The sequence below is a fragment of the Oryctolagus cuniculus genome, chromosome 6, assembly GCF_964237555.1.
Source record: "Oryctolagus cuniculus chromosome 6, mOryCun1.1, whole genome shotgun sequence".
Lineage (NCBI taxonomy): Eukaryota > Metazoa > Chordata > Mammalia > Lagomorpha > Leporidae > Oryctolagus > Oryctolagus cuniculus.
In genome coordinates this window covers 62438937-62462948 of record NC_091437.1, presented here as the reverse complement: position 1 = coordinate 62462948, position 24012 = coordinate 62438937, and the positions used below count along the sequence as shown (strand labels likewise).

The 24012-nt window shown below is 44.8% G+C and overlaps 1 protein-coding gene across 3 annotated transcripts in view; it reads right to left on the bottom strand.

Moving 5' to 3' along the window:
- Window positions 1–23726, bottom strand: part of FAF2 (Fas associated factor family member 2) — a gene marked incomplete at its 3' end in the record, with an annotated part of 72904 nt that extends 49178 nt beyond the window's left edge. Inside the window, 1 exon segment of one of the 3 annotated variants that reach the window (XM_002710411.5) lies at window positions 20311–23726. In XM_002710411.5, coding sequence (XP_002710457.1) covers window positions 20311–20373 — 63 coding nt within the window. 3 annotated transcript variants of the gene reach the window in all.
- Between the last annotated feature and the right edge of the window lie 286 nt (window positions 23727–24012).

Sequence of the window (24012 nt, the reverse complement as noted above, 5' to 3'; positions counted from 1 at the left end):
CAAAGCAAAGACTCACAGTCTGAATTCCTAGTAACTTTGTGAAGTAAAAACAACATGTAAACATTTATGTTGTAATGACAGTTATCATACACTGGCAGTAAACAAATCCTAATGACTTTGGGAACTTACCACAGAAGACACCTAGGTTCTGAGCTGAAAACTAGTGGAAGATGTTTCAGGGCAAGGGAAGAGCATGTATGAAGGTATGCAGAGATCGACATGTTAGGGGAACTAAAAAAGTATTGCTGTAACAAATGGAAAGGACAGAAGTACCGGTTAGATCATGAGCTGCAAAGAACAAGGTCATGCTGCTTTATGGGGGAGGGGAGGCACTGTGGTACAGTGGATTCTGTGGCTGCTTGGGACGCCCACCCACATCCAGTATCAGAGTGCCTGAGATGGAGTCCGACCTCCATGTCTTTTTTTTATGATTCATTTATTTATTTGAAAGTCAGAGTTACATAGAGAGAGGTAGAGAGGAAAAGAGGAAGAGAGGGAGAGAGGAGGAGTGAGAGAGAGAGAATGTGTCTTCCATCCGCTGGTCCACTCCCCTAGGTGGCTGCCACAGCCGGAGCTGTGCTGATCCAGAGCCAGGAGCTTCTTCCAGGTCTCCCATGTGGGTACAGGGGCCCAAGGACTTGGGCTATCCTCTACTGCTTTCCCAGGCCATAGCAGAGAGCTGGATCGGAAGTGAAGCAGCTGGGACTTGAACCAGCGCCTAGATGGGATGCTGGCATTGCAGGCTGCAGCTTAGCCCACTACGCCATAGTGCCAGCCCCTGACCTCCATTTCTGACTTGGCTTCCTGCTAATGTGTCCGGAAAGTAGCAGATGATGGCTCAAGCACTTGAATCTCTGACAACCATGTAGGAGACCAGAAGGGAGTTCCAGATTCCTGGCTTCAGCTTGTCCCTGTCCTGGCTGTTGTGGCCATTTGGAGAACAAATCAGTGGATGGAATTTCTCCCTCTCTCTGTCTGTCTCTATCTCTTTCTATGACTCTGCCTTTCAAATAAATAAATAAATCTTTAAAACACAAACGCACAAAGAACTCAAAAAAGTATTCAGGGCAGGGGCTGTGGGACACTATATTAAGCTGTCACATAGGATGCCCATGCCCCATATCCTACTGCCAGTCTGAGTCCCAACTACTCTACTTCCAGTCTAGCTCCCTGCTAAAATGCCTCAATGGCATCAGACAGAAAATGAATCTCTTTGGGGGCAGCACTGTGGCGTAGTGGGTAAAGCCACCACCTGCAGTGCCAGCATCCCATATGGGTGCCAGTTTGAGTCCCGGCTGCTCCACTTCTAATCCAGCTCTCTGTTGTGGCCTGGGAAAGTTGTAGAAGATGTACTAAGTCCTTGGGCCCCTACGCCCATACAGGAGACCCGGAAGAAGCTCCTGGCTTCGGATCGGTGCAGCTCAGGCTGTTGCAGCCAATTGGGGAGCGAACCAGCGGATGGAAGACCTCCCTCCCTCCCTCTCCCCTACCCGCCCCGCCTTCTCTGTGTAACTCTGACTTTCAAATAAAATAAGTAAATCTTAAAAAAAAAAAAAGGGGGGGGGGGAAGGAAAATGGATCTCTTTCACTCTGCCTTTCAAAGAAACAATAAAATCTCAAATCATTAACTTAAAATAAATAATTAAATCATTTTTAAGAGAGATTTAATTATTTATTTGAAAGGCAGAGTGAGAGAGAGAGAGAGAGAGATCTTTTATCCCCTGGTTCACTCCCCAAAATGACTACAAACAGCTGGGCTGAACCTGGACAAAGCCAAGATTCATGAGCTTCCTCCAGATCTCCCACGTGGGTGTAGGGGCCCAAGGACTTAGGCCATCCTCCATTGCCTTCCCAGGCATACTAGCAGGGAGATGGATCAGAAGTGGAGCATCCAAGTCTCAAACCGGTGCCCATATGGGATGCCAGCACTGCAGACAGCAGTTTAACCCATTACACCACAGAGCCAGCCCCTATCAAATTTATCCCAGGGTAGCCAGCGTTGTGGCACAGCGGGTTAAAGCCCTGGCCTGAAGCGCCAGCATCCCATATGGGCACCGGTTCTAGTCCTGGCTGCTCCTTTTCCGATCCAGCTCTCTGCTGTGGCCTGGGAAAGCAGTGGAAGATGGCCCAAGTGCACCCACGTGGGAGACCCGCAAGAGGCTCCTGGCTCCTGGCTTTGGATCGGCGAGGCTACGGCCGTAGCGGCCATCTGGGGAGTGGACCAACGGATAGAAGACCTCTCTGTCTACCTCTCTAACTCTTTCAAATAAATAAAATAAATCTTTAAAAAAAAATTTTATCCTAGGGGCTGGCGCTGTGGTGCAGTGGGTTAACGCCCTGGCCGGAAGTGCCAGCATCCCATATGGGCGCCGGTTCTAGTCCCGGCTGCTCCACTTCCTATCCAGCTCTCTGCTATGGCCTGGGAAAGCAGTAGAAGACGGCCCATGTCCTTGGGCCCCTGCACCCGCGTGGGAGACCAGGAAGAAGCTCCTGGCTCTTGGCTTCAGATCAGCGCAGTTCCGGCCGTTGCAGCTATCTGGGGAGTGGGCCAGCAGATGGAAGACCTCTCTCTCTCTCTGCCTCTCCTCTCTCTGTATAACTCTGACTTTCAAATAAATAAATAATAAATCTTTAAAAAAAAATTTATCCTAGTACATAGGTTCACCATTACATTAAAATCAATTAATGTAATCCATATGTCAATGGGCAAAAGAACAACATGCTCATATCAACAGATGCAGAAAAAGCATCTGACAAGTCATTCATGATTGATAAATAAATAAATAAACAAACAAACCTCAGCAAACCAGGAATAGAGAGGAACTTCTTCAACTTAATAAAGAACAGGTACCAAAAACCCTGTAACTAATATCATACTTAATGATGAGAAATTTGAAGTTTTCCCATTAAGATCAGAAACAATATAAGGTTGTGTCATTTCTCATGCCTACTTGTCAACATTGTACTGGAAGTCCTAATTCCTGCAGTAAGACAGTAAAAGGATAAAAGTCATCCTAACTGCGAAGAAAGAAATGAAAGTATCTGAAGATGACATGATCTTCTATAGGGAAAATATGAAAGAACTGACAAACTAACTCCTGGAACTAATAAGCAATTACAGCAATGTTACAGGAAACAGTCAATATATTACACAATCAACTGCATTCCTCTATACCTGCCATGAAAAGTACAATTTGAAATAAAAAATGCACTACCACTTACAAACAATAGCAATACTCCAAATGAAACATTTGGACATAAATCTGACAAAATATGTATAAGATGTATACAGGAAAACTACAGAACTCAAAGATACCAATTAACTAGGCAAATGGAGAGAGAGTCCATGTTCATGGAGAAGAATACAGTTATGTATCACACAATTATGTCTAGGTCAACAATAGACCGTATATATGACAGTGGTTCCACAAGTTCATATCACCTAGTCATGTCACAACTGTCTGAGTTTATATAAGTGCACTTTATGATGTTCACACAACGCCGAAATCATCATGACACATTTTTCAGATCGTATTCCATCATTTTTTTTTAAGATTTATTTATTTATTTGAAAGTCAAAGTTACTCAGAGAGAGGAGAGGTAGAGAGAGAGAGAGAGAGAGAGAGAGATATGTCCTCCATCCGCTGGTTCACTCCCCAATTGGCCAAACCTATGGGACCTAAACATCCCAACCCACAGCTTAACCACCAAACCAAGTACCTGCCTCTTTGATATGAGTCAGGCAGGAAGCTAGCTAGAGAGCAAAGGAACTGAGAGACTGACAGTGGGTCTCTCTGCTCAGACCCAACCCCTTCCCTGTCAATCAAACATGGCTGAAAGCATGGCACACCTACTTTCCCATGGTGCACCTGAGCCTCACTTCCTCATTGTGTATAAGATGTCATGATCAAGTGCATGCTGAGCCCCACGTAGAGATGCCATGAGATCATGACTTGCACTCAAGCTCCGCCCCAGCCATGCCACATCTGTATGTTCAATTAAACCATATCCCATAAAGGGATAAAAGGCTGGCGTAGCAGCAGATGTCACTCTTATCTCAAGGGGGTACCCCGCATTCACTTCTAAATGTGTATTATCTCTTTAATCGCTTGAAATAAAACCTGTTCTCTTTCTCGTACACTATTTACATCCCTACTTCCAATTCTTCTCTCCCTCTGAGACAAGAATTTGGGAGTAAACCCTGCTGGAAACCCCATTTCCCACAACACCTTTCAAGTACTTCTTTCCCAAATCCAAATTTTTATAAAGGGACAATATTTCTGAACAAATTGTCAACTCCACCCTCTATTAATTAAAATTTCCCAGAAAAATAGAGAAAAATATTAGAGCACATGTACAGCTTAACATTCTCTGGGGCTGCCCCATTCTTGATAGAATTCCCTCCCAAAAAAAATCTTCCAAAATAAACAAGTTCATCAAGGTTGCAAGGTACAACCAATATATAAAACCAATTATATTTCTAGGTACTAGCAATGATCAACCTGAATATAAAATTAACAATTATAAACATCAAAAAGAATAAAATTTTAGAACTAAACTTAATAGAAGTATAAGACTTGTACATTGAAAACTACAAAGTATCAAAGAGGCTATCGCTGACCTAAGTAAATATAAAAAACTTCCTATGTTCTCGGGTTGGTAGACAACATTGTTAGGATGGTAATAATACTCCCCACGCGGATAAACACAGCCAATCCCAGCTGTTGGCCAGTTTCATCCCCCATCCCCTGAAATCAACAAGGTAATCTTAAAATTCATCTGAAAGTGCAAGTGACCCCGAATAACCAAAGCAATTTTGGAGGACTTAAATTCCTTACTTTAAACATATTACTTAGTCACAAAAACATGATACTAGGATAAGTAAAGATACAGATGAGTAGAACCGAAAGCAGAGTCCAAAAACTAAACCCTTAGATATGGGTCAACTGATTTTTAACAAAGGGTCCAAAGTCATTTAACGAGGAAAGACAATCTTTTAACCAAAGGGCTGGGAAAAATGCATATTCACAAGCAAAGTAAGTCAGATTTCTTACCTCACATTAACTAAAAATGGATCACAGATACAACTCTAAAAGCCAACCGCCAACCAACAGGGGCCAGTGTTGTGGCACAACAGGATGAGATGTCACCTGCAACGCCATCCCATATGGGCACTGGTTAGAGTACTGGCTGTTCCACTGTTGACTCCATTTCTGTTAATGCACCTGGGACAGCAGAAGATGGACCAAGTGCTTGGGCAATCACCACCCACGAAGGGGACCTGGATGGAGTTCCAGGCTCCTAGCTTTGGCCTGGCCCAGCACCAGCTGTGGCCACTGGGGAGTAAACCAAAAGATGGAAGACACCTTTCTCTGTATCTCTCCCTTTTAACTACCTTTCAAATAAAAAATTACATCTTAAAATAAGAGTTAAAACTACAAAACTCCTTTTAAAATGTATCTTTGTAACTTTGGATTATACTATGGTTTCTTAGATATGACACCAAAAACACAAGCAACATAAAGGTAAAACAGATAAACTGGACTCATCAGAACTTAAAGGACATCATCAAGAAAATGAAAAGAAAACTCACAAAATGAGAAAATATTTCTGCCGATCATATATCTGACTAAGGAAATATATAAAGAACTCTCACAATTCAACAAGAGAAATAATTCAATTAAAATGGGGGACAGGCACTGCGACATAGAGGGTCAAGCTGCTGCTCAGGCTGCCTGCATCCCACATCAGAGTGCCTGGCTTGAATTTTGCCTACTCCATGCTTCAGATCCAGTTTCCTGTGAATGCACCTAGGAGGCAGAAGATGATGGCCCACGTCCTTGGGTTCCTCCCACCCACATGGGAGATCCAAATGGGGTTCCTGGCTCCTGGCTTAGGCCTGGCATTTGGGGAGTGAACCAGTGGATGGAAGATATCTCTGTCACTCTATTTATTTATTATTAAAATAAATAAATAAAATCTGTGGTTGGCCTATTAATTCTGCCAGGTGGGACACCGACATCCCACATCCAAGTGCCTGGGTTCCACTTCTGGCTCCACCCTTGATTCCATCTTCCTGTTAATGTGTACCATGGAAGGCAGTAGTGATGGTTCAAGTAACTGGGTCCCTGGCAACATACAGAAAAAACTGCACTGAGTTGCCAGCTTCCAGTTGTTGCCTGGCCCAGCCCTAGGGCCATTTGAGAATGGGAGCTCTCTCTGTGCCTGTTGTCTGTTTCCTTGCTTTTCAAATAGTTTAAAAAACTGGGCAGAGCATTTGAATAGACATTTATCTCAACATATAGAAATAGTCAACAACTACATAAAAGCTTGGTACTTGTAGGGAAATGCAAATCAAAACCACACTCATTAGGATGGCTACAAAGACAAACAACAAACTTTGTGAGTATGTGGAGAAACTAGATCCCTCCTACACTACCATGGGAATGAAAAATGGTACAGCTGCTTCAGAAAATAGTTTGCCAATTTCTCAGTTAAATAGCTATTGTGTGACCCAGCAATCTCATTCTCAGTATATATCCAGGAGAAATGAAAATATATCTACACAAAAACTTACAAATATTCTTATCAGCATTATTGAAAACAGACAAAAAGTCAACAGATGAATGGATAAACAAAATGTGGCTGATTCACACAACCAACAGAATATATTTTTCAGCCATAAAAAGGAATGAAATACTTGTATAGAATGCAACACAGGTAAACCTTGAAAACATTAATGCAGAGTGAAAGAAACCAGACACAAAAGGCTATATAGTGGGGCTGGTGTTGTGGTGTAGCAGATTAAGCTGCTACCTGCAGAGCCAGCATTCCCATATGAGTGCTGGTTCAAGTCCAGCAGGTGGAAGATCTCTCTCTCTAACCCTTTCAAATAAAATAAATCTTATTATATATATATTATACACACACACATATAATACATTATATTATAAATTACACCTCAATAAAGTTATTAAAAAAATCCAAGAGACTACACTAGAAAAGTATCTACAATAATCAGTGTGATAAGAAACATTTTCAGATTTTAAAAAATTAAGATAAATGCAAAAAAATCAACAGTATTTCTTCCTAAGAGTAATCACTTAGAAACAAAGAAATAGCCTATTCACAAGGTTGATCAAAACTACAAAACAGCCAGGAATAAAGTTAATAAGAAAGGGACAAAATCTAGAAAAAATTACAAAATATTTTAAAAAGCAAATTATAAATCTGATAAAGAAACATACATGTTCTTGAATGTCAACCAGTCTTTATATATAAAATGTAGTTCCAATAATCTCACAACTAAACAAAAAGGATTTTTTAAAAAAATTTACTTATTTGAAAAGCAGAATGAGAGAGAGAGGGAGAGACAAGAGAGACATCTTCCATGCCCTGTTTCACTCCTCAAACGCCCCCAACAGCTAGGGCTAAACCAGCCCAAAGCCAGGAAGCAGGAGCTCCATCTGGCTCTCCTACATGGGTGGCCGGGGCCCAACCACTTGGGCCATCCATCACCTGTTGTCTTCCCAGGAGCATTACCAGAAGTTGGATCAGAAGCAGAGATGCCTTTTGAGACTTGAACTGAACTCCAGTGGGGAACGTGGGAGTCTGCAGCAGTAGCTTAACCCACTACACCACAGCCTGCCCCTCAAAATGACCTTTAAATGTAAATGAGTGGCACTGTTGGCTAAGTCTTCGCCTGCAATACCAGCATCCCATATGCGTGTCAGTTCACATTCCAGCTGTTCCTCATCTTATCCACCTGCTTACGGCCTGGGAGAGCAGTGGAAGATGGCTCAAGTGCTTAGGTCTCTGTACCAATATGGAAGACCTGGAAGAAGCTCCTGGCTCCTGGCTTTGGTCTTGCCTAGCTCTGGCCAATGTGGCCATTTGGGGAGTGAACCAGTGGATGGATGATCTCTCTGTTATTCTGCTGTTCAAATGAAATAAATAAATCCTCAAAAAAAATTTTCAGTATAAAATTAATCAGTAATGGTACCAGCAGATAGATTAATGAAACAAAATAGTAGAACAAAAAGAGGGCTACTCAAGTAAGTGGGGGAAAAGATGAATTATTCAGTCATTTTATAGTTCCCCTACCCTGTCCCTGGAAAACCTGAAATTAGGCTTTTATCATACACCATATAATAAATAAAATAACATATGGATTAAAGATGTTTTAAAAAGAAAATCATAAAATATATTTTCTTTTAAAAGACTTATTTATTAATTTGAAAGGCAGAGTTACAGAAAGGCAGGGGCAGAGAGATAGAGAAGAGAAGAGAAGAGAAGAGAAGAGAAGAGAAGAGAAGAGAAGAGAAGAGAAGAGAAGAGAAGAGAAGAGAAGAGAAGAGAAGAGAAGAGAAGAGAAGGGAAGAGAAGGGAAGAGAAGAGGAGGTCTTCCATCCACTGGTTCATTTCCCAGTTGGCTGCAATGGCAGGAGCTATGACGATCCAAAGCCAGGAGCCAGGAGCTTCTCCAGGTCTCCAGGGCGGGTGCAGGAGCCCAAGGACTTGGGCCATCTTCCACTGCTTTCCCAGGCCATAGCAGAGAGCTGGATTGGAAGTGGAACAGCTGGGACTTGAATTGGCACTCATATGGGATGCCGGCACTGTAGGCAGCACCTTTACCTGCTGTACCACAGTGCCGGCCCCTATAAAATATCTTACAGTGAACATTTTATTTTAGAATCTCATTAAGAGGACATTCTTAGAAACAGAAAATCCATAGCCAGAAAGGAAAAAGAAGTTGTGGTGCAGTAGGTTAATTTCCCATCTGCGGCACCAGCATCCCATATGGGTGCCGGTTCGAGTCCCAGCTGCTCCTCTTTCAATCCAGCTCTCTGCTATAGCCTGGGAAAGCAGCAGAAGATAGCCCAAGTCCTTGGGCCCCTGCACCCGCGTGGGAGATCCAGAAGAAGCTCCTCGCTCCTGGCTTCAGATCAGCGCAGCTCTGGCCATCATGGCCATTTGGGGAGTGAACCAAGGTATGGAAATCTTTCTCTCTCTCTCCTTCTCACTGTAACTCTACCTCTCAAATAAATAAATAAAATCTTTAAAATAAAAAAATACTAATTTTATACAACACACAAATGTAAATGAGTGTAAGAAAAGATGAAAAATCAAAAATAAATGATAAAATGACAGAAAATATTTGCTATAAATAACCAGTATCTCTTTTTTACATAAAGAACTATAAATTAGTGAGAAAATCTCAGACAATCCAAGAGAAAATGAATAGAGCTGACTGCAAATTTACACCCTAATTAAATGAAACAGTCAAAAGAAGCTCAATACCACCTGTAATTGGAAGTTTGTGGTATAATAGGATAAAAATCTAAAATACTTCTCTCTCTCTCCCTCCCTCCCCCTCTCTCTTTCACACACACACATGCTTTCTCTCCCCTAGCCCCAATGGCTGTGGGCATGGTTCCCACTTTTGGGTAATTCTTCCTTTCTCCTTTACAAAGTTTATGTCCATGTAGAGATTAATAAAGTTACTGAGTCACTACATCCAGAATTAGAACAATCCTTCTGGACTTCCCTTGAGCACTTTGCTATGTTCTCTTTCTTAAAACTGCCACATAGCTATTTGCATGAACCCTAACCATTTACCTGTAGTTGAAAACAGAGCCAGAGAGGCACTAGGAAAGGGAAGGAAAGGAAATCAAGAGTTACTGGTCAGATCTCAGCTCAACACTACCCTGGGGAAGGTTATCTACTGATCATAGTTAACCCACCACTACCGAACCTACCCCATCTTTACTGAGAGAATTCACTGACACAACAGATCTAGGACACCTGGGTCAGGCAAATGTTCAATACATGCGAAAACATCACAAAAACACCTTCAAATCTCAAACATTCATCACACTGCACTACTCAATATACCTTTCTTGTTGGAGTCATTTGCTCACTCCAAATCATCACTTTTAATTCTTTAGACTTTTAGCTCCTGTATGCCTATCATTCACTCCAACTCTACTGGTGTCTTGGTGAGTTCACTATTTGCATAACTGTTTTAATATAACAGGTCCTCTGTATCTACAGGTTTCAGGAAAATATTTGGGGAAAAAACTGCATCTGCACTAAACATCGTACTGATTTCATTCCCAACAATACAGCAGAACAATCATTTACATATATACAAATACATTGATTACATTGTACTAGGTATTGTAAGTGACCTATTATGCAAACACTATGCTACTTTATCGAAGGGGTTTCAGCAGGAGGGAGGGGGAACCTTGGAGCTAATCCCCTATGGATACAAAAAAAAAAAAAATGTGTGTACTTTAATCTCTCCATTCCACACTTACAACTCCAGGGATCTCTACTCTACCTCAAGTCGAAGTTCACTCCCAGGGTCAAACCACATTCCTACCTTTTCAGCTTCCTTCGTCTAACAGCCCATCTCTAACACTAATGATTCCTCAACCCTCCTAGAAGCTGCAGTCCATTGACCCCACCGCCTTTTCACCCCAGCATCCCTCACACTCCGATTTACCTTTTACCTATCAGGAATTCTGTAGTCAAATATTATAGTCGCTTTCTTGTACACATCATTTTTGTGCCTTATTCCCTTGGCTAAACTGCTGTCCTTAATTCCCAATCTCTGCATACTCTGCACCTCTACCTCACAACTGAAAAAGGCTTACTGTATTTCTCTAAATACACTTAAATAAATTATTATGGACACATAATACTGGTTGGACTCCAAACTAGTTGCCTTTTCCATTTACTCTTCCACTCTCCTCAAACATCCAACATCACAACCTCCTCCATTCTTCTTCTTGGCTCATGATTTCTTTTGTTCCTATTTCACAGAGAAAATAAAATAGTCACAAGCTCCAAACAGAACATAAACCTACCTACCTTCCTACATTTGTACCCATACATTTATCTTCTCCCCTTATACAATGGACAAATTAATCTGTGTTCCTGACAAAAGCCAATTCTGGTATACTTGACCCTCACCTACTCAAGGATCTCTTTCTAAAATCTAATGCATCTTCCTCAAAAGCACACAAACACGCCAATATTTCCAATTAAAAATAAACTAGGCGGGGGCTGTGGTGTGGCAGGTTAAGCCGCTGCCTGCTGTGCCAGCATCCCATGTGGGTGCTAGTTTGAGTACCCACTGTTCCACTTAACGACCCACTCTCTGCTATTGGAAGGCAATGGAAGATGGCACAAGTGCTTGGGCCCCTGCACTCACGTGGGGGACCTGGAGGAAGCTCGTGGCTCCTGGCTTCAGATCAGCCCAGCTCTGACTGTTGTGGCTATCTGGGGAGTGAACCAGCGGATGGAAGACCTCTCTTTCTCTCTGCCTCTGCCTCTCTGTGACGCTTTCTTTCAAATAAATAATAAATCTTGAAAAAAAAAAAAAAAAAACCTTCTTCCCTACCCCAGCTTGTGCTCAATCCCTTTCCTCTATAGAGAAAAACCTAAAGAAATTTCCAATTTCTCACGTCCTTCTCTCTTGCACTCACCCCAATCAAGCCTTCAACTCTGAAATACTCCAACAAAAGGTAAGGTCTGATTCCTAACCAAGGTAACCAATGACTTATACAATGCAAATCCAAAGGTTTGTTCTCATTCTTCAAGTTAGTTCCCTTGTCTCCCCCAATACCACATGGTTTTCCTGTCACCATTTCCACTCATCACACTTGCCACTTACATCTCCTTTCTATACTGTCATTACACCCTCAGAATGCTCAAGAGTAAGTACCTCAGGGTTTAGCCCTCTTTTATCTATACTATCTCCCAGGTGATCTTACGGCTTTAAGCATTTCCATGCAGATGATCCCCAAAAAATGTTTTGTGCCAGCCCAGATTATTCTCCTACACTCAAAACTCCAACTACCTACTTAATCTTTTCCTTTGGTTGTCTAATAAAAATCTCAAATTTGGCCGGCGCCGCGGCTCACTAAGCTAATCCTCTGCCTTGCGGCGCCGGCACTCCAGGTTCTAGTCCCGGTCGGGGCGCCGGATTCTGTCCCGGTTGCCCCTCTTCCAGGCCAGCTCTCTGCTGTGGCCAGGGAGTGCAGTGGAGGATGGCCCAGGTGCTTGGGCCCTGCACCCCATGGGAGACCAGGAAAAGCACCTGGCTCCTGGCTCCTGCCATCGGATCAGCGCGGTGCGCCGGCCGCAGCGCGCCGGCCGCGGTGGCCATTGGAGGGTGAACCAACAGCAAAAGGAAGACCTTTCTCTCTGTCTCTCTCTCTCACTGTCCACTCTGCCTGTCAAAAAAAAAAAAAATCTCAAATTCGACAGGGCAAATCTGAGTTCCCGATCTCACTCCACATCCAAATGTGTTCCTCCCACTGTCTTCCTTATTTAAATCAATGACTTTCCCAAACTTCCTGTTATTTAGATCAAATATCAGGCCGGCGCTGTGGCTCACTAGGCTAATCCTCCGCCTTGTGGCGCCGGCACACCGGGTTCTAGTCCCAGTCGGGGCGCCGGATTCTGTCCTGGTTGCCCCCTTCCAGGCCAGCTCTCTGCTGTGGCCAGGGAGTGCAGTGGAGGATGGCCCAAGTGCTTGGGCCCTGCACCCCATGGGAGACCAGGAGAAGCACCTGGCTCCTGCCATCGGATCAGCATGGTGTGCAGGCCGCAGCGCGCTGCCCACGGCAGTCATTGGAGGGTGAACCAACAGCAAACGCAGACCTTTCTCTCTGTCTCTTTCACTGTCCACTCTGCCTGTCAATAAATAAATAAATAAATAAAATAGATCAAATATCTGACAGATGCCCTTAATTTCTCCCTTTGTTGCTCACCCCACACATAATCCCCAGAAAATCACATCCACTTTACTTCAAAACAGATTCAGGATTCAACAATTTCTCATGACTACCACTTCCTTTACCCTGGTCTAAGCCTTCCTGAATCACTGCAAAGCCTCCAGTCACTACTTACCCTCCATTACATTCCTTCAGGCCATCCTAAGACAAAAGCCAATGACCTTATTAAATCATAAATCAAATCCTGTCATTATTGTACACAAAACTCTCCAGAGACTCTTTGCCTTACCTCAAAGTTAAAGCAAAAAAATTCTTACAAAGCCTACAACAAGTCTCTGATTTCATCTCCTGCTACGTACTGCCTTTGTCCCTCTCTGGGTACTAAGCACAATGCCTTTTGGCCATTCCTAGACATCACAGATGAGCCCAAGTGGGCTTCTGTGTGCCTTATTCCTTCTCTCTGGAATCCTCTTTTCTCATTTATCCACATGATTTGTTTCCATACTTCCTTCAGATTCTCACATAAATGACACTTTCTCAATGAAGCCTTCCCTTAACTGTCCTATTTAAATTATAACTGGTGCTTAAAATTCCCTATTTACTTTTCCTCACAGTGCTAATCACTACCTAAGATACCAACCTTTCCACTTCCTTATTTTAACACCTTTCTATATCCTCCCACTACAATGTGAGCTCCACTAGGGTAGGAATTAGGTTTAACACACTACCTTAGCAAGTGCCTAAAATTTTTACTAGCACATATGTGGGTACTTTAAATTTTTAAGTCCATATAAAGTTTTCTGATAATATACATTTCAGCTTTTTCCATATCCTGCATATACGTGGACTTCAAAGTTTTGCACCAAAATAAACTTACCCTTTAAAATTTTGTTTTAAATTTTTATTGCAGATGCAGAGAAACAGAAAAAAGAGAGACAGTGCCCATCTGCTGGTTCACTCCTCAGATCTCTGCAAGGGTAGGGACTGAGCCAGGCCCAAGATAGGAATACAATCCAGTTCTCCTGTGTGGGTGGCAGAAACCCAATCACTTGAGCCATCACAGCTGCCAATCGGGGTCTGTCTGCATTAGTAGGAATCTAGATGTTGGTGCCAGGAAGCAAATCCAGGTACTCTGATATGAGAAACAGGCATCTTAACCACCAGGCTAAATGCCTACTCCCTACACTTTTAATTTTATTTTCCATGAACTTTTTAAAGATATCAAATAAGAGTTGACTAAGAATGGGATAAATCTATATGTACTAGGCTATTCACTGCAGCAATTTGTATGATACCAAAAAATTAAAACGACTTGATGTTCATCAATGCTTTATAGAGCCACAAAATAAGTTCAAAATTCACATACAATATTCACCCATGCTTTAATATTAACATTTAATCACTGAAACAGTCCTGAGGTAAATAATATTATTAGTTCATAGATGAAGAAACTAAGGCACACAAAGGTTAAATAATCTGCAAGTGATCTTAAAGAAGCAGGATTCAAATACAGCAATCTTCATGACCAGTTATGACGCTATGCTGACTTTCCTAAGTATAAAATGAGCAGGGCTGGCACTGTGGTGTAGCAAGTTAGAGCCCTGGTCTGTAACACTGGTGTCCATATGGGTGTCAGTTATAGTCCTGGCTGCTCCACTTCTTATCCAGCTCCCTGCTAATGCACCTGGGAGGGCTGCAGAGGATGGCCCAAGTCCTTGGGCCCCTGCACACATGTGGGAAACCCAGAAGAAGCTCCTGGCTCTGGCCTGGCCCAGCCCTGTTGCAGACATTTGGGGAGTGAACCAGCAGATGAAAGATCTCTCTCTCTCTCTCTCTCTCTCTCTCTGTGCCTCTCCTTCTCTCTCTGTAACTCTTTCAAATAAATAAATACATCTTTAAAAAGATATGATATCTCTATGACACCAGAAATTCTCTTACCAAATGAAAATGGGTCCTGTAACTAGTTAAGTGAAAATGCAAAAATAAAAATATTCCATATATTACTTCAGTATTTCATTTTAACATAAAGTATACATATTTGTGCAGCAACCTTTTTATAAAAGGCTACCCTCTTCTTTAGGGAATGAATCTATTGGCATTCCTGGGATCTTTATAGCAAAACCACAGATTCAATTTTTTTAAGTGGAGTACAAGGCTAAGCACTTGCCAAGCGTTAAGTGCACAACCTTACCTCTTAGTGATTTTCCCTAAAGTCACTTATTCAGTTATTTTACCCACACCTAACTGAATGGTCATTTTTTTTCCCCCAGCAACTTCCCCCATATGCCTTTCTGTATCATTTAATGTAGTTTTCACATAAATGAAAACTCTTTTTGGACTGGTACTTTATTGGTTTAAGGAATATTTAATTAAATTTACATGACAAACATAGCCAGCACACACTGATTTAGAAACAAACATAACTCGGGGTCTGAGTCGTGGCTTAGTGAATACAGCTGCCACCTGCGATGCTAGCAACCCATATGGGTGCCAGTCTGTATCCTGGTTGTTCCATTTTTTAAAAAAGTTTATTTATTTGAAAGGCAGAGTTATAAGAGAGGCAGAGACAGAGGTCTACCATCCACTGGTTCACTCCCCAGATGACTGCAATGGCCAGAGCTGTGCCAATCCAAAACCAGGAGCTGCTTCTGGGTCTCCCACACTGGTGCAGGGGCCCAAGCACTTTGACCATCTTGTACTGCTTTCCTAGGACATAGCAGAGAGCTGGATAGGAAGTGGAGCAGCCAGGACTATAACTGACACCCATATGGGATGCCAGCACTGCAGGCGGAGGCTGTATCCTCTACGCCACAGTGCTGGCCCCTCATTTTTTTTTTTTTTTTTTTAAACTACTGTTTATTTGAAAGGGAGAGTTACAGAGAAAGGAGGAGAAATAGAGAACTTGGGCCATCTTTTGCTGCATTCCCAAGCACATTAGCAGGGAGCTAGATAGAAGAGGCCAGCCCATGAGATGCCAGAGCTGTAGGCAGCAGCTTTAACTGCTCCACCACAGAGCCGGCTATAGCCTCTACAATTTTTTTTAAAAGATAAATGAACAAAAAAACACCAAGCATTTTTCTCCCATTAGGTAAAAGTCAGATGAAGCCAAAGGAAGATGATTTATAAACTTGATTCTACAGCCCACAGTTCAGGCTTTACTTTCTACCACTTAAGAGAATGAGGGTCATACAGTAATATCCTTTTAAAAGGAAATTTTCCTTACAAACAAACAGAAACGGATTATTTCTTCCTATGGCCATGCACAGTTCTTTCAGTGACCACGCTCCCAGTGTTATTCTTCTCCAGCTGTTCAAACAGCAACCTAGAGGTAACAGACCAAGGCACTAGGCCATTCTGCTATGCTGTTATTGGGAAATTTTGGAAAATAGGCTCCAATAAAAGCCAAAAAAGCATTAGCTCTTCTTAAAACCCATCTCCCTATTCTTTCCTATTTGAAATAAAGCAAACATCTGCATTCACTATCCATACCCAACTGGTTCCAAAATAAGGAGGAATGTAGGACAATTTTAGAACACAACAAATGGGCTGAGAAATATGATAAATACACCTCAGAGAATTCCAATCAAATCACATATCCCAAAAAAGAGAGGAAACCTGAGAGTCCCAAAATATTTTACATGCCTTAACTTAAACATATCAGACAAAGAAGCAAATTGAGAACCAGCTCCCAGCAGTATCACTTTGTTCTGTCTTGGGCCCATGGAGAGTCCAAGCATGTACTCCATATTGTTAGTGAAGCAAATCTGAGTCCTAGTGTTATGTTACTCAATATTTGAAAAAAAGTCTGGTGGCTCCCCATGCCTACATAAAATACTGTGCACATCTCTGAAGAGTCTCCAAAGTCTGGCTCTAATTTACCTTTCTGGTCTCATTGTCCACTCCCACTTCTGCAAATTTGTCACAAAGACACATTTCCCACTTTCCCATCTCCATACAGGTGTGCAAGCTATCTCCTCAGTTCTGAACATCCTCCTACCTGCCACCATTCCTCCGTCAGACTAAGAAGGTACAGTAGAATTGTACTAGTTAACAGCTTAATGACCTTAAGCAACTCCATCAATAAATCTGTTACACACTGCAAACAGGCCTACTACCTATGGTACTTGACAAGGCTACTGTGAGGATTACATAATAGTTATGAACGATCCATCATTCTAAGGCATAGTACTTAATAGATAAGCAGTAACTACTAAGCCATCTTTCTCCTCTTAGTACCAATACTCCTACCCTCCCCTAAGCTCTCATGGCTTCTCCATTAGGTTACAAACAAGCTAGCTGTGGACATGAATCTCTAAATCTCTACTACTACGGAGCAACTTGTACAAGATATGCAACCTCTCTGGACCTGTTTCTTCATTAATAAAATAAACAGGAGTCAAGCCTTTACAATCTTAAGAAGCTTAAAAGAGGTAATGTAGGCGTGGGCGCTGTGGTGCAGCAGGTTAACCTGTCACATGGGACACCAGTATCCCATACCATTTCTGGCACCCAGTCCCAGAATCTGTTTCTGACCCAGTTTCCTGCTAATGCACATGGGAAGGCAGCAGATGATGGCCCAAGCACCTGGGTCCCTGCCATCCACATGGAAGACCCAGATGAAGTTCTAGGCTCCTGGCTTCATTGTGGCCCAGGCCCAGCTATTCTGGTTATTTGGGGAATGAACTAGTGGATAGAAGAGCTCTCTGTCACTCTTTTTTTTTTTTCCCCCCAAACTATTTATTTATTTGAAAGGCAGAGTTAGAGAGAGAGAGGCAGAGACAGAGAGCTTTAACATCTCTGGTCCACACCCCAAATGGCCACAGCGGCCACAGCTGGGCCGATCCAAAGCCAGGAACTTCTTTCAGGTCTCCCACGTGGGTGCAGGGGCCCAAGCACTTGGGCCATCTTCCACTGCTTTCCCAGGCGCATTAGCAGGGAGCTGGATCAGAAGTGGAGCAGCTAGAATTCTGGCACCTCAAGCGGCAGCTTTACCCACTGTGCCATAACGCTGGTCCCCACTCTACTTTTCAAACAAATAAATCTTTATAAAAGAGGTAATGTACATCAACTACTGGAATAATGCTTGACACCTAGTAAGTCTCAAAGCATATTTAACGAAGTCTGGACAATATCTGCTCTAGTCATTGCTTACAGACTATACATATACATGTGAAACGCATTTCCCTCATTAAATCCAATTACATAAAGCGATCTAAATACAACTTAACCTGCCTACCTACGTCTCTTCTTACACAGATGTTCACGGAAGACAAAATGGTGGCTCCTACACACTTAACCTCAGAAAAGCTAACATATTCATAATTTTCCACCAGACTAAGTACATCACAATTTACGACTGGCATCATTTTAAATAACTCGGTACACTTAAACAAATGCGGGGCTACCCCTGAAGAATTTTAATTAAATAGTCTGTCAAAGTTAAACAAAACTGAAATTGGTAGCCTGCCAGGAAAGGGAAGTTGGTTGTTTATTCATTTTTTAAAAAATTTTATTTGCATTTTACTTGGAAGGCAGAGAGACAGACACACAGAGAGAGATCTTCCATCCACTGGTTTACTACCCCATATGCCTGCAATAATAAGGGCTGGGCCAGTCCAAAATCAGAGGTCTGGAACTCGACACAGGTCTCTTACATGGGTGGCAGGGACCCAAGGGCTTGAATCATCATTTGCAGTGTCCCAGGGTATGCCTCAGCAGGAATCTGGACCAAAAGCAGAGTAGCAGGGACTCAAACCAGACACTCCTCTAAGGGTCTGCCAGGGTCCAAAGCAGCAGCAACTTAACCGCCTCTGTTTAACTCATTCTTCAATCTTGATCTTGCTAGATCATCAATTTCCCTAGTAAAAACTCTAATCAAACATCAACTACATCCATGATAGAATTTTCCATCTACACATTTTCAACCCATTGCTCTATGTAAGAGGGAGAAGCAAAATTTCCAAAATTAACCACCTTGACATCAAGGAAATTACAGAAAATGAGAACTTGAAAAAAGTTTAACACTGCAACATTTGCACTCCACTCTCCACTGTACACTGATACCTGTAGAGGTTGTGTAGCAGGGAAGTTAAGCCCTGGAAAGGTTCTGGGACGATGGACCTGGTTTAAATCTACCACCATCACTTCCTAATATGTGACCCAAACATGCTATTTCTCTTATCTTTTTCTTTAAAGACTTATTTATGCATTACCTACTGGAAAGACAAAATGACAGAGAAGGAGAGCTCTTCAATCTGCTGGTTCACTCCCCTAAAGGCCCACAAGAGCCAGGTCTGTACCAGAGAAGGCAGGAGACCTGAACTCAATCTGGGTCTCCCACGTGGTGGCTGGGAAAGCAGCCATGATCCGCTGCTTTCCCAGGCGGTTAGCAGAAAGCTGGCTCAGGGGCAGAAAATCAGGGGACTCGAACCCGCAGTCCCATACGGGATGCCCGAGATTGGGTGGTAGCTTAACCGCCTGTATCACAACAAAGCCCCCCCCCCCCCCGGGATGTTATTTCTTAAGCCTCATCTACAGGCATAAAGTGCGGACTATAATACTGTGAACCTTACAGATTGTTGTATTAAATGATAACAGACGCTTAAAGTGTAGCAAAGCATGGACATCATCCATCCTCCGTAAATGATATTCGCACTTTATAATGGGAAATAAGTGCACTGCTAAGTTTGGGCCCAAGCTAAATAATGGTTAACAGCAGCACACTGGAAACATGTTAGAGCTCACAGAAGCGCATTTGATCGCCACAACATCCATCCATGGGGGTGTGGTGGGGAGTGGTAACGGGGTCTGGGGGACGGAGTCGGCTTTTAGAAACAGAGAAACTGATCTAACAGACAGCCAGCCCACACCAGGGGCTTCTTCAACTACTGTTACGCAGCTCAGAGGTAGGTGCTTAAGTGCTAAATGTTCCCACGACATCCTCGAAAAAGGGATGCCTGCAAGTTACCGCTCTCAACATGCACAGCTGAGCCCAGGAGCGCAGGAACAAGGCCAAGCGAATGAAGCCACCGATGATCCTTAGAGCGTTGCACTGCCGCCTTACGAGGTGTCCTCCCACACCTGCAGGGTGGGGGCCCGGCCCGCGTGGAGGCGCCCCCTCCCCCAACACCAGCCTCAGGAAATGTTGGTGGAAACGGCACGGGACGCCGTGGGAGGTTTTGCAGGGAGCCGCCTGACGCCAGCTCCAGCATCTCGGCAGATGTAGAGTCGTGGGGCGCGGAGGGTCCCACCACTAACCGGACTCTAAGGATGGCTGGGGGGACTGACTGGCTCCGCCAAGCGGAAACCTGGGAGCGGCCCCGCCGAGGGCGGAGGGGCACGCAGGAGTTGGGGCCGGCCGGCGGCGATAGCTGAGAAGTCGGGGACGGGACGGCCGCTCGGGGGCTGAGGGAATCAGGGCAGTCGGCGTCTGGGGGGGAGGGAGCCGCCCGCTGGTCAGAGAAGGATCCCGGGCTCCGCGTGAGGAGAGGGTTCTGCGCTCCGCTAGGGGCCCACTCCCCATCCCGCGGCGGCATTTGCTGCACCGAGTACTCGCTGCTACCTGAAACTGCAGCAGTTTCTCTGTTTGCTCCTGGGTTAGATCCCGCTCCTCAGGCGCCGCCATTTTGCCGCCGCCTCTACGCTCCTGACCCGTCCGCACCGTCACCCGCCGGAACTGACGTCAGCCGCAACCGCTTCCGGTCTGAACGGCCGCCGGCGCTCAACTGCGACTGCGCGCGCTGGCTCACTCCGGCCCGGCCGTTCGGGCCCTTCCCGAACCTTTCCGGAAACTGCCGAGGGGCGTACAAGTCCCCTCCAGGATTTAGGTGACGGACGGATCTACGAGTCCTGCGAGACCGACAGGGCCCGAATGTGCCTCGAGGAGCTCCGGAAAGTCCCGAAGGGGGCTCGGCTGATTTCGGCTGCTCCCTCAGCTGGTTCCGGTAATCTGCGTTTCGGAAGGTTTCTCGGGAAATCGTGGAGATTCCGAAACCCGTTTGGTTCTGAGTGTCTCTCGGGACCTACCGAAAGGCCCCGAACGTTGGTGGGGGCGTTTCCGACGCCGCCTCAAGCCGGTGGCGGAGGGAAGTCTTTGGCGGCGTTTTTGAGTTGCGGCTGCGGTGTTGCTTGCTGGGAGCTGTTTGGACGCGGCTTCCCTGGGTCTTTGGCGGGAATGGCGTTGCCAGCCTTGGGGAGAACTTTCCTTGCAGCCCGCTTGCTGTAGGGGGGCTTCGGCCCGGCCTCTGGTCCTCGCCCCTATGATGAACCGAAGACGTCACCTTGCAGAGTGCTGGGCTGGGTGGGGGGCGTCCTCAGCCGTGCTGCATTCGTACCATCGGTCGCGGGAGGTTGCCCGGTGGCTCCCGACTGCCGCCTCTGCCCATTCTCCTTGGAGACAGTCCCTGATTTCTTCCTTCGTACAGTTTCCGCTGCCTTACCCCCACCCCTCAATCTCTGCCTTCCTCCTCACTTCCCTTGCCCCTTGTAGCCGCCACCTCTCTTTAGATCTTTTTATTTTCATTCCCACATCTAGCTACCTGCCGCCCCTGTCCGCCCCCCAGAAGGCCCTGGGGAGGCAGAAAGTCTGGGTGTGGTAACCCACTTTCCCACTGGCACCCCTAGCAAGATGCATGGCCTCCTGGGCCCCCCTGGCTGCTATTGGTCCTCGTCGGAGGAATCCCACCACTGCCCACTTCTCAGAGTTGAACCCGTTCGACAAGACCAGAAGTACTCTGGAAGCTGAAGTTCTGTGAAGAGCATGGTGAAAGACGAACAGACTGCCTTTAGCAAGTCTTACCGCATCTGCAGAAACTTCCTAGCCATGTCCTAGCATTTTTCTTAGACCCCAAAAGGTTGAATTGGAAGCAAACCTCTACGGCTTTATAGAATTCATTATGGCAACTCGAAGCTCCTAGGAGACTCAGTGCTGTTCCACATCACCCATGGGTCGGTGCCACAGGTTAAGCCTTTGCCTGCCTAGCGGGCATTCCATGTGGGCCCTGTTGGAGCCTGGCTGCTCCACTTCTGATCTAGCTCCCTGTTAATGCATCTAGGAAAGCAGTGGAAGATGGCCCAAGTGTCTGGGCCCCTGCCACCCACGTGGGAGACCTGGTGGATGCTCCTGGCTCCTGGCTTTGGACTGGCCCAGATCTGGCATTACTGCCATTTGGGGAGTGAACCAGCAGATGGAAGATCTCCCCTTCTGTCTGTCTGTCTCTGTAACTCTGCCTTTCAAATAAAAATTTTTAAGAGATTTATTTATTTGAAAGAGTTACACAGAGAAGGAGAGGCAGAGAAAGAGAGGTCTTCATCCACTGGTTCACTCCCCAATTGTCCGCAACCGCCGGAACAGTAGCCAGGAGCTTCTTCCAGGTCTCCCCCGCGGATGCAGGGGCCCAAGGACTTGGGCCATCCTCTGCTTTCCTAGGCCATAACAGAGCTGGATCAGAAGCTGGAACTCGAACCGGCACCCATATGGGATGCTGGCACTGCGGGTGGCGGCCCTACCCGCTATACCACAGCACCGGCCCCTCAAATAAATCTTTAAAAAAAAAATGTTGGATGCAGGTGAACAAGATGAGTGAATTGCAAAATAAGATGTTCCTTGAATTTGTTGTGTTATTCTAAGATATAAAGGGTACTTTGAAATGTGTCTGAAAAATAAAATGAAAAGATAGATTTATTTTGGTACAAAAGCATGTTGAAGGGCAGGAGTTTGGCAGAGTGTAAATAATGCCAGCATCCCAAATCAGAGTCCTTGGATACAAGTCCTGGTTCTGCTTCCAATTCACTTTCTTTCTAATGCACACCTGGGAGGCAGCAGATGATGTCTCAAGTACTTGGATCCCTGCAACCCATGTGAGAGACCCGGATTGAGTTCCAAGCTCCTGGTTTAATCTGGCCCAGCTTGGGCATTTGAACAGTGAACCAGCAAACAGGAAATCTCTGTATCTGTGTCTCTCTGTTTCTCTGCCTTTCAAATTAATTTTTTAATATGTAAATTTTAAAAATAAAATGATGGCAATTTAATTTTTATGAAATATGCTAGGGGATGCTGTTGTGGTGTTGCAGGGTAAACTGCCTCCTGCAACACCGGCATCCCATATGGGTGCCAGTTCAAGTTCTGGCTCCTCCACTTCCAATCCAGCTCCCTGCTAATATGCCTGGAAAAAGCAGCAGAAGATGGCCCAAGTGCCTGGGCACCTGCACTCACATGGGAGACCCAGATGAAACTCCTGGTTCCTGGCTGTGGCCTGGCCCAGCCCCAGCTGTTGTAGACGTTCTGTCTCACACTCTCTCTCTCTAACTCTGCCTTTCAAATAAATCCATCTTTAAAAAAAGAAAGAAAGGAAAATACTCTGCCAGAGCCAGTATTATTGCACCACATGCAATGCTAGCATACCATGTCAGTGCTGATTCTAGTTCTAGCTTCTGATCTAGCTTCTGATCTAGCTCCTTGCTAATGTGCCTGGGAAGGCAGCCAGGGATGGCCCAAGTGCTTTAGCCCCTGCACCCGTGTGGAAAGCCTTAGCTTCTGACTTTGGTATAGCCCAAAATGGATGTTGTGGCCATTTGGGGAGTGACCCGGCAGATAAAGATATCTCTCTCTGCCTTTCAAATAAATAAAATCTTAAAACAATTACTCTGTCGGGGCCAGCGCGGTGGCACAGTGGATTAATGCCCTGGCCTGAGTGCTAGCATCCCATATGGGCACCGGTTCGAGACCTGGCTGCTCCACTTCCAATCCAGCTCTCTGCTGTGGCCTGGGAGGGCAGTGGAAGATGGCCCCAAGTCCTTAGGCCCTTGCACCCGTGTGGGAGACCTAGAGGAAGCTCCTGGCTCCTGGCTTCAGATTGTCACAGCTCCGGCCATTGCGGCCAATTGGGGAGTGAACCATTGGATGGAAGACCTCTCTCTCTCTGCCTCTCCTCTCTCTGTGTAACTCTGACTTTCAAATAAATAAATAAATCTTTTAAAAAAAATTACTCTGTCAGTCAACCATTCTTGCAAACTACATTTCAGTTCGTGAGCTGCCTAGTCTGTTCCCTATGACTTAGGCAGAATCCTCACGGCTTCTACCATGGGAGAAGCAGACATTGGAAGAGACTTGAGTTTGTGTGTGCATTTAAAGATTTATTTATGTATTTGAAAGGCTGATTACAGAGAGGGAGAGACAGACCATTTGCTGGTTCACTCCCCCAAATGGCCACAACAACCAGGGGTGGGCCAGGCCAAAGGCAGGAGCCAGGAACTTCTCTCACGT